This window comes from Coregonus clupeaformis, unplaced genomic scaffold, assembly GCF_020615455.1.
Source record: "Coregonus clupeaformis isolate EN_2021a unplaced genomic scaffold, ASM2061545v1 scaf0478, whole genome shotgun sequence".
Lineage (NCBI taxonomy): Eukaryota > Metazoa > Chordata > Actinopteri > Salmoniformes > Salmonidae > Coregonus > Coregonus clupeaformis.
In genome coordinates, this window is record NW_025533933.1 from 161,194 (window position 1) to 172,258 (window position 11,065).

Below are 11,065 nucleotides of genomic sequence, written 5' to 3' on the forward strand. Positions count from 1 at the left end.
CCGTGAGTTTTGGTGGGCGGCCCTCTCTTGGCAGGTTTGTTGTGGTGCCATATTCTTTCAATTTTTTTATAATGGATTTAATGGTGCTCCGTGGGATGTTCAAAGTTTCTGATATTTTTTATAACCCAACCCTGATCTGTACTTCTCCACAACTTTGTCCCTGACCTGATTGGAGAGCTCCTTGGTCTTCATGGTGCCCTTGCTTAGTGGTGTTGCAGACTTTGGGGCCTTTCAGAACAGGTGTATATATACTGAGATCATGTGACAGATCATGTGACACTTGGACACGTGGACTTTATTTAACTAATTACGTGACTTCTGAAGGTAATTGGTTGCACCAGATCTTATTTAGGGGCTTCATAGCAAAGGGGGTGAATACATATGCACGCACCACTTTTCCGTAATTTATTTTGTATAATTTTTTGAAACAAGTAATTTTTTTTATTTCACTTCACCAATTTGGACTATTTTGTGTATGTCCATTACATGAAATCAAAATAAAAATCTATTTAAATTACAGGTTGTAATGCAACAAAATAGGAAAAACGCCAAGGGGGATGAATACTTTTGCAAGGCACTGTGTGTATATATATACACTACTGTTCAAAAGTTTGGGGTCACTTAGAAATGTCATTGTTTTCGAAAGAAAAGCAATTGTTTTGTCCATTAAAATAACATCAAATTGATCAGAAATACAGTGTAGGCATTGTTAATGTTGTAAATGGCTGTTGTAGCTGGAAACGGCTGATTTTTAATGGAATATCTACATAAGCGTACAGAGGCCCATTATCAGCAACCATCAGTCATGTGTTCCAATGGCACGTTGTGTTTGCTAATCCAAAAGGCTAATTGATCATTAGAACAACATTTTGCAATTACAGTGGGGACAGAAAGTATTTAGTCAGCCACCAATTGTGCATGTTCTCCCACTTAAAAAAAGATGAGAGAGGCCTGTAATTTTCATCATAGGTACACGTCAACTATGACAGACAAATTGAGAAAGATTTTTCCAGAAAATCACATTGTAGGATTTTTTAATGAATTTATTTGCAAATTATGGTGGAAAATACGTTTTTGGTCACCTACAAACAAGCAAGATTTCTGGCTCTCACAGACCTGTAACTTCTTTTTTAAGAGGCTCCTCTGTCCTCCACTCGTTACCTGTATTAATGGCACCTGTTTGAACTTGTTATCAGTATAAAAGACACCTGTCCACAACCTCAAACAGTCACACTCCAAACTCCACTATGGCCAAGACCAAAGAGCTGTCAAAGGACACCAGAAACAAAATTGTAGACCTGCACCAGGCTGGGAAGACTGAATCTGCAATAGGTAAGCAGCTTGGTTTGAAGAAATCAACTGTGGGAGCAATTATTAGGAAATGGAAGACATACAAGACCACTGATAATCTCCCTTGATCTGGGGCTCCACGCAAGATCTCACCCCGTGGGGTCAAAATGATCACAAGAACGGTGAGCAAAAATCCCAGAACCACACGGGGGGACCTAGTGAATGACCTGCAGAGAGCTGGGACCAAAGTAACAAAGCCTACCATCAGTAACACACTATGCCACCAGGGACTCAAATCCTGCAGTGCGAGACGTGTCCCCCTGCTTAAGCCAGTACATGTCCAGGCCCGTCTGAAGTTTGCTAGAGTGCATTTGGATGATCCAGAAGAGGATTGGGAGAATGTCATATGGTCAGATGAAACCAAAATATAACATTTTGGTAAAAACTCAACTTGTCGTGTTTGGAGGACAAATAATGCTGAGTTGCATCCAAAGAACACCATACCTACTGTGAAGCATGGGGGGTGGAAACATCATGCTTTGGGGCTGTTTTTCTGCAAAGGGACCAGGACGACTGATCCGTGTAAAGGAAAGAATGAATGGGGCCATGTATCGTGAGATTTTGAGTGAAAACCTCCTTCCATCAGCAAGGGCATTGAAGATGAAACGTGGCTGGGTCTTTCAGCATGACAATGATCCCAAACACACCGCCCGGGCAACGAAGGAATGGCTTCGTAAGAAGCATTTCAAGGTCCTGGAGTGGCCTAGCCAGTCTCCAGATCTCAACCCCATAGAAAATCTTTGGAGGGAGTTGAAAGTCCGTGTTGCCCAGCGACAGCCCCAAAACATCAATGCTCTAGAGGAGATCTGCATGGAGGAATGGGCCAAAATACCAGCAATAGTGAAAACGTTTGACCTGTGTCATTGCCAACAAAGGGTATATAACAAAGTATTGAGAAACTTTTGTTATTGACCAAATACTTATTTTCCACCATAATTTGCAAATAAGTTCATAAAAATCCTACAATGTGATTTTCTGGATTTATTTTTCTCATTTTGTCTGTCATAGTTGACGTGTACCTATGATGAAAATTACAGGCCTCTCATCTTTTTAAGTGGGAGAACTTGCACAATTGGTGGCTGACTAAATACTTGTTTTCCCCCACTGTATGTTAGCACAGCTGAAAACTGTTGTGCTGATTAAAAGAAGCAATAAAACTGGCCTTCTTGAGACCAGTTGAGTATCTGGAGCATCAGCAATTGTGGGTTCGATTACAACTCAAAATGGCCAGAAACGAATAACTTTCTTCTGAAACTCGTCAGTCTATTCTTGTTCTGAGAAATGAAGGCTATTCCATGGGAGAAATTGCCAAGAAACTGAAGATCTCGTACAACGCTGTGTGCTACTCCCTTCACAGAACAAACTGTCTCTAACCAGAATAGAAAGAGGAGTGGGAGGCCCCGGTGCACAACTGAGCAAGAGAACAAATACATTAGAGTGTCTAGTTTGAGAAACAGACACCTCACAGGTCCTCAACTGGCAGCTTCATTAAATAGTACCCGCAAAACACCAGTCTCAACGTCAAGAGTTAATGAAAAAGCCATATTTCAGACTGCCCATCTTAATCTTGTATTTTTATTGGCCAGTCTGAGAAATTGCTTTTTCTTTGCAAGTCTGCCTACAGACTGGCCAATAAAAATACAAGATTAAGATGGGCAGTCTGAGATATGGCTTTTTCTTTGCAACTCTGCCTAGAAGGTCAGCATCCCGGAGTCGCCTCTTCACTGTTGAAGTTGAGACTGGTGTTTTGCGGGTACTATTTAATGAAGCTGCCAGTTGAGGACCAGTGAGGCGTTAACTCATGAATTGTAAGTTGTAAGAAATATCTCTCTCCACAATGGGAGCAGTGGTAAGGCATCTTCCCTGTATGTATAACCTCATGGTCTTTCAGGTTCCCTAACTGGATATCTTTCCACACTGGAAGCATTGGTAACGTTTCTTTCCGGTGTGGATTCTTTAATGTCATTTCAGTTGCCTTAACCAGGTAAATGTCATTCCACAGTGTTAGCAGTTCCAAAAGGCTTCTCCCTACTGTGTATTTTCTCATGCTGCTTCAGTTTCCCTAACTTTTTAAAACTCCTTTCACAACGAGAACACTGGAAACGCTTCTTTACAGAGTGTTTTAGCTCATGATATTTCAGTGTCCCTGATGAGGTAAACCTCTTTTCACAGTGGGAACAGTTGTAGGGCTTCTCTCCTGAGTGTATTCTCTCATGTTGTTTCAGGTTACTTGACTCTGAGAAACTCTTTCCACACTGGGAGCAATGGTAAGGTTTTTCTCCTGTGTGCGTCCTCTTATGCTTTTTCAGGTCCCCTGATGAGGTAAATCTCTTTCCACAGTGGGAGCAGTGGTAGGGCTTTTCTCCTGTGTGTATTCTGTTATGTTTTTTCATGTCCCCTAGCTGGGTAAACGTTTTTCCACACTGGGAGCATTGATAGGGCTTGTCTCCTGAGTGTATTCTCTCATGTTTTTTCAGGTTACATGACATGGTGAAATTCTTTCCACACTGGGAGCAACGGTAAGGTTTTTCTCCTGTGTGTGTTCTTTTATGGTATTTCAGGTGTGCAGCCTGGGTAAAACTCTTTCCACACTGGGAGCATTGGTAGGGCTTCTCTCCTGAGTGTGTTCTCTCATGCGCGTCTCAGGTGGTTTAAGCGGCTAAATCTCTTCCCACAGTCTGAGCACGGGTAAGGTTGTACTTCAGAGTTAATTATTTTATGTTTTTTCAGAATATCCAATGAGGAAAAATGAGACTTTTCTCCTGAGTGTGTCCTCTCATGTTTTTTCAGGTTGCCCAACTTGGTAAAACACTTTCCACACAGGGAGCAGTGGAAAGGCTTTTTCCCTGTGTGTGCTCGCTCATGTCGTTTCAGTGACCCTAATCTGGTAAAACTCTTTTCACACTGAGAGCAGTGGTAAGGCGTCTCCCCTGAGTGTATTCTCTCATGTATTTCCAGGTATTCTGAAGAAGAAAAACTCTTTCTACATTTTGTGCATTGGTTACGCTTCACTCCTTTGTGTATTCTCTCATGCGTTCTCAGGTTCCCTAACTGGGTGCAACTCTTCCCACAATGAGAGCAGTGGTAAGGCTTCTCTCCTGTGTGCATTCTCTTGTGGTCTTTAAGGTACCCTGACCGGGTAAAACTCATTCCACACTGGCAGCATTGGAAAGGATTTTCTCCTGTGTGTGTCTTCTCATGCCTTTTCAGGTTCCATAACCGGGTATATCTCTTTCCACATTGAGAGCAGTGGTGTTGTCTCGCTGGTTTGGACATCTCTGGGTCTGGTTCGCTGTCAGAGTGAGAGTCTGGTCTCTCTCCTGCCAAAGACAAAAAGAGGAGGCTATTTAGTTTAACACAACTGTGTCTGTTTGACAATCAGCATTTAGGAGATAGATTGGGGATAAGGCCCTGGACTAGTGTCCTGTACTGGTTCATCAAGTTGCCTCACTACAGAAACAGGAGATAGACTAGTGTTCTGTCCAGGGGGTGTACTGTACATCAAGATGCCTCACTACAGAAACAGGAGAAAGACTAGTGTCCTGTCCAGGGGGTGTACTGGTTCATCAAGATGCCTCAATACAGAAACAGGAGATAGACTAGTGTCCTGTCCAGAGAAGAAATAAAGCGGACTAGGTCTATACTGCTCCTACATGGTGTAACAATACATCATGTAATAATAATAATAATATGCCATTTAGCAGACGCTTTTATCCAAAGCGACTTAGTCATGCGTGCATACATTTTTGTGTATGGGTGGTCCCGGGGATCGAACCCACTACCTTGGCGTTACAAGCGCCGTGCTCTACCAGCTGAGCTACAGAGGACCACCACTGGTACTGTAGATGTACAGTACCAGTCAAAAGTTGACACACCTACTCATTTCCAGGGTTTTTCTTAATTTTTACTATTTTCGACATTGTAGAATAATAGTGAAGACATCAAAACTATGAAATAACACATATGGAATCAAAAAAGTGTTAAACAAATCAAAACGTATTTTATATTTGAGATTCTTCAAAGTAGCCACCTTTTGCCTTGATGACAGCTTTGCACACTCTTGGCATTCTCTCAACCAGCTTCATGAGGTAGTCACCTGGAATGCATTTCAATTAACAGGTGTGCCTTGTTAAAAGTTAATTTGTGGAATTTAATGCGTTTGAGCCAATCAGTTGTGTTGTGACAAGGTAAGGGGGGGTATACAGAAGATAGCCCTATTTGGTAAAAGACCAAGTCCATATCATGGCAAGAACAGCTCAAATAAGCAAAGAGAAATGACAGTCCATCATTACTTTAAGACATGAAGATCAGTCAATATGGAACATTTGAAGAACCTTGAAAGTTTCTTCAAGTGCAGTCGCAAAAACCATCAAGTGCTATGATGAAGCTGGCTCTCATGAGGACCACCACAGGAAAGGAAGACCCAGAGTTACCTCTGCTGCAGAGGATAAGTTCATTAGAGTTACCAGCACCTCAGATTGCAGCCCAAATAAATGCTTCACAGAGTTCAAGTAACAGACACATCTCAACATCAACTGTTCAGAGGAGACTGCGTGAATCAGGCCTTCATGGTCGAATTGCTACAAAGAAACCACTACTAAAGGACACCAATAAGAAGAAGAGACTTGCTTGGGCCAAGAAACACGAGCAATGGACATTGGTCTGATGAGTCCAAAGAAGGAGAGTGATGGAGTGCTGCATCAGATGACCTGGCCTCCACAATCACCCGACCTCAACCCAATTGAGACGGTTTGGGATGAGTTGGACCGCAGAGTGAAGGAAAAGCAGCCAACAAGTGCTCAGTATATGTGGGAACTCCTTCAAGACTGTTGGAAAAGCATTCCATGTGAAGCTGGTTGAGAGAATGCCAAGAGTGTGCAAAGCTGTCATCAAGGCAAAGGGTGGCTACTTTGAAGAATCTCAAATATAAAATATACAGTGGGGAAAAAAAGTATTTAGTCAGCCACCAATTGTGCAAGTTCTCCCACTTAAAAAGATGAGAGAGGCCTGTCATTTTCATCATAGGTAAACGTCAACTATGACAGACAAATTGAGGAAAAAAATCCAGAAAATCACATTGTAGGATTTTTAATGAATTTATTTGCAAATTATGGTGGAAAATAAGTATTTGGTCACCTACAAACAAGCAAGATTTCTGGCTCTCACAGACCTGTAACTTCTTCTTTAAGAGCCTCCTCTGTCCTCCACTCGTTACCTGTATTAATGGCACCTGTTTGAACTTGTTATCAGTATAAAAGACACCTGTCCACAACCTCAAACAGTCACACTCCAAACTCCACTATGGCCAAGACCAAAGAGCTGTCAAAGGACACCAGAAACAAAATTGTAGACCTGCACCAGGCTGGGAAGACTGAATCTGCAATAGGTAAGCAGCTTGGTTTGAAGAAATCAACTGTGGGAGCAATTATTAGGAAATGGAAGACATACAAGACCACTGATAATCTCCCTCGATCTAGGGCTCCACGCAAGATATCACCCCGTGGGGTCAAAATTATCACAAGAACGGTGAGCAAAAATCCCAGAACCACACGGGGGGACGTAGTGAATGACCTGCAGAGAGCTGGGACCAAAGTAACAAAGCCTACCATCAGTAACACACTACGCCGCCAGGGACTCAAATCCTGCAGTGCGAGACGTGTCCCCCAGTACATGTCCAGGCCCGTCTGAAGTTTGCTAGAGTGCATTTGGATGATCCAGAAGAGGATTGGGAGAATGTCATATGGTCAGATGAAACCAAAATAGAACTTTTTGGTAAAAACTCAACTCGTCGTGTTTGGAGGACAAAGAATGCTGAGTTGCATCCAAAGAACACCATACCTACTGTGAAGCATGGGGGTGGAAACATCATGCTTTGGGGCTGTTTTTCTGCAAAGGGACCAGGACGACTGATCCGTGTAAAGGAAAGAATGAATGGGGCCATGTATCGTGAGATTTTGAGTGAAAACCTCCTTACATCAGCAAGGGCATTGAAGATGAAACGTGGCTGGGTCTTTCAGCATGACAATGATCCCAAACACACCGCCCGGGCAACGAAGGAGTGGCTTCGTAAGAAGCATTTCAAGGTCCTGGAGTGGCCTAGCCAGTCTCCAGATCTCAACCCCATAGAAAATCTTTGGAGGGAGTTGAAAGTCTGTGTTGCCCAGCGACAGCCCCAAAACATCACTGCTCTAGAGGAGATCTGCATGGAGGAATGGGCCAAAATACCAGCAACAGTGTGTGAAAACCTTGTGAAGACTTACAGAAAACGTTTGACCTGTGTCATTGCCAACAAAGGGTATATAACAAAGTATTGAGAAACTTTTGTTATTGACCAAATACTTATTTTCCACCATAATTTGCAAATAAATTCATTAAAAATCCTACAATGTGATTTTCTGGATTTTTTTTCTCTCATTTTGCCTGTCATAGTTGACGTGTACCTATGATGAAAATTACAGGCCTCTCTCATCTTTTTAAGTGGGAGAACTTGCACAATTGGTGGCTGACTAAATACTTTTTTTCCCCACTGTATATTGATTTGTTTAACACCTTTTTTGGTTACTACATGATTCCATATGTGTTATTTCATAGTTTTGATGTCTTCACTACTATTCTACAATGTAGAAAATAGTAAAAATAAAGACAAACCTTGGAATGAGTAGATGTGTCCAAACCTTTGACTGGTACTGTATATAATGAACAGACTAGGTCTATACTGCTCCTACATGGTGTAACAATACATAGATGTAGATGTGTATAATGAACGTCCATTAGTGGCGTTCCACATTTTAATTATATTCAGACAAAAATATGTTGCATTAATCAAATCCTTTTTACAATCAGCACCTGTGTTTTCTATGACATGGTGGAACTATGGGGGCATTCATGTGCTCCTGGGAAGTGGTAAACTGGGAAGTCCGACATTGCGGTTCAAGTGCTTTTGAAGTCGGACCAATTCTTCAACTAATAAGATTTGAACTAGCATGATAAGATAAGCTAACGTGGCTAATAATAAAGTTACCTAGCTTACTTAAACTGTCCAGTGTTTCCAGATTTATATACGAAATATGACCTATAAATAATTACAATATGAGTGAAATAGTTTTCCTTCCAAAAAATTGTAATCAAGTTAAAAAAGCAGCTTTTCTGTGTTGGGTGTACAACAACATCAGAATGGTGTGGGGTTGTAATGTCTAGATGCTTTTTTTTACAGGAATGGGGAAGGATTGTTGATATTAATTTTATGAATTGCCTGGCTCGGCTATGGTACAGTGTATGCGTAGGGAATATAATGGGAAGCATTTTACCCATTCACGTTTTGTTGGTTGACCCCACTCTTTGTAGCGTTAACAATTCCCACAGTACAGAACAACATAATCAAGTGTAGAATGCCCTTTTAAAAAACACACATTAGTTCAACAACTGCAGAGTTTGTGGTCCTATTTTTAAGATGGTACTTACTGGTGTTCATCAGATTGGCAGTCTTCTCTAATTCTCCCTCTTCCTCCTCCACTGTGACGGTGATCTCCCCCTCCTCCTTCACTCCAAACACTGCATCCTCCTCTTTCTCCTCGAGTTTCACTCCTCGTCCTTCTATCACTGTAACGTCTTTCTCTTCTTCTTTCACTGTAACATCCTCCTCCTCTTTCACTCTGAACGCGTCTTCCTCTTCTTTCACTGTAACATCCTCCTCCTCTTTCACTCTGAACGCGTCTTCCTCTTCTTTCACTGTAACGTCTTTCTCTTCTTCTTTCACGGTAACAGCCTCACCCTCTACTTGTTTTTGCATTGTAACATCCTCCTCTTCCTCCTCCTCTTTCACTAGAGCTTCTTTCTCCGTCCAACAGACTTCCTCTTCTTTAGCAGGAGGAGAATTCATGGTCGGGGATGTTAGGTAACTAGCTGGTTAGCATTAGTGACTAGCCTAGTGCTACTGCTAATTTAACCAGTCAGCTAGCTGACTACTAGCAACGTAAAATGAAATTAAATGCGGCAACTAGCTATACGACAGGCGTGTGTTTAAAACACAGTGGCTAAAGAGCTTTAGTGTTACGGCTGTTAGCTAGCAAGCTGCCGAGGTGTCTGACCAGCTGTTGTTGATGAAGAAGCGTTCCGTCCACTAGATTATACGTCACACCCCCAGCGTCACCTGAAAGACGCACATCGCCATCTGCTGACTGGAGTGGATAACGCAGTTTAGATAATTAAAAAATAGGAACTTTTATTTCCAGTTTGCCAGACAATAAGTTACTTTTTTGTTGTTGCATTAAATAGTAATATTATATTGCAACATACAAAGAGAAGTATTTACACTCCAATTAAAAATATATATATATCAATACGAGATAAGATCACTTTATAATGAAATAATTCATGATCTCGTTACTACGAGAAAGATAACGTTATAATGAGAAAGATAACATTATTACGAGAAAGATCACGTTATAACAAGAAATATGTCTTTATTATGAACTAATCCATTTGCACTTTATTATGAGAAAAAGCCTTCATTAAGCTGAAACGTTAGCATTGGCTACTGGCAAGTTTGGCTTCCTCTCATGCACAGGTTGACATTATGGCCGGTTTGTTGAGAGCGGTTGAGTTTGTTGTGGGGGGGCTTGGATCAACTTTTATTTTGTCCTCGGTTTGAGGCATCGGGAGATATTAGTGTAATGGAGCAATATATAGTGTTGTATTACTTTAGTCATTTAGCAGACGCTCTTATCCAGAGCAACTTACAGTTAATGAATACATATATATTTTTTTTAATACTGGGCCCCGTGGGAATCGAACCCACAACCATGGCGTTGCAAACACCATGCTCTATCAACTGAGCTACATCCCCTGCCGGCCATTCCCTCCCTACCCTGACGCTGGGCCACATTGTGCGCCACCCATGAGTCTCCGGTCCAGGCCGGCTGCGACAGAGCCTGGATTCGAACCAGGATCTCTAGTGGCACAGTGCCTTAGACCACTGCGCCACTCAGGAGCACTGATGGTGTTGTCATGTAGCTCAGTTGGTAGTGGGTTCGATTCCCAAGGGGGGCCAGTATGAAAAATGAAAAAATTATGTATGCACTCACTTAACTGTAAGTCGCTCTGGATAAGAGCGTCTGCTAAATGACGTAAATGTAAGGTACAAAAAAATATGTTTATCTGAGGGTCGCCTCCACACCAAAGCTTTATTGCAGCTTTGAAATTGTCCACTAGTGGGAACTTACACAATAATAAAACATCTGACTGGCTTAGAATACAACTATATATACACTGCTCAAAAAAATAAAGGGAACACTAAAATAACACATCCTAGATCTGAATGAATGAAATCATCTTATTAAATGCTTTTTTCTTTACATAGTTGAATGTGCTGACCACAAAATCACACAAAAATTATCAATGGAAATCAAATGTATCAACCCATGGAGGTCTGGATTTGGAGTCACCCTCAAAATTAAAAGTGGAAAAACCACACTACAGGCTGATCCAACTTTGATGTAATGTCCTTAAAACAAGTCAAAATGAGGCTCAGTAGTGTGTGTGGCCTCCACGTGCCTGTATGACCTCCCTACAACGCCTGGGCATGCTCCTGGTGAGGTGGCGGATGGTCTCCTGAGGGATCTCCTCCCAGACCTGGACTAAAGCATCCGCCAACTCCTGGACAGTCTGTGGTGCAACGTGGCGTTGGTGGATGGAGCGAGACATGATGTCCCAGATG

The 11,065-nt window shown here is 41.9% G+C and overlaps 2 protein-coding genes across 2 annotated transcripts; both read right to left on the reverse strand.

Moving 5' to 3' along the window:
* Positions 1–3,121: 3,121 nt before the first annotated feature.
* On the reverse strand, positions 3,122–3,971 carry LOC123484832 (zinc finger protein 501-like; the record flags this gene model as incomplete). The annotated part of the gene is made up of 1 exon (XM_045215597.1): positions 3,122–3,971. A coding segment is annotated over one exon (630 nt), but the record flags the coding sequence as incomplete, so codon positions are not given.
* A 10-nt stretch (positions 3,972–3,981) lies between these two features.
* On the reverse strand, positions 3,982–9,014 carry LOC123484833 (gastrula zinc finger protein XlCGF67.1-like). Its single transcript, XM_045215598.1, has 2 exons — positions 8,812–9,014; positions 3,982–4,670 (listed from the first exon to the last, which is right to left on the reverse strand). Exons 1-2 carry the CDS (start codon positions 8,819–8,821, stop codon positions 3,982–3,984), a joined length of 699 nt encoding a protein of 232 aa, XP_045071533.1. The 5' UTR covers positions 8,822–9,014.
* Between the last annotated feature and the right edge of the window lie 2,051 nt (positions 9,015–11,065).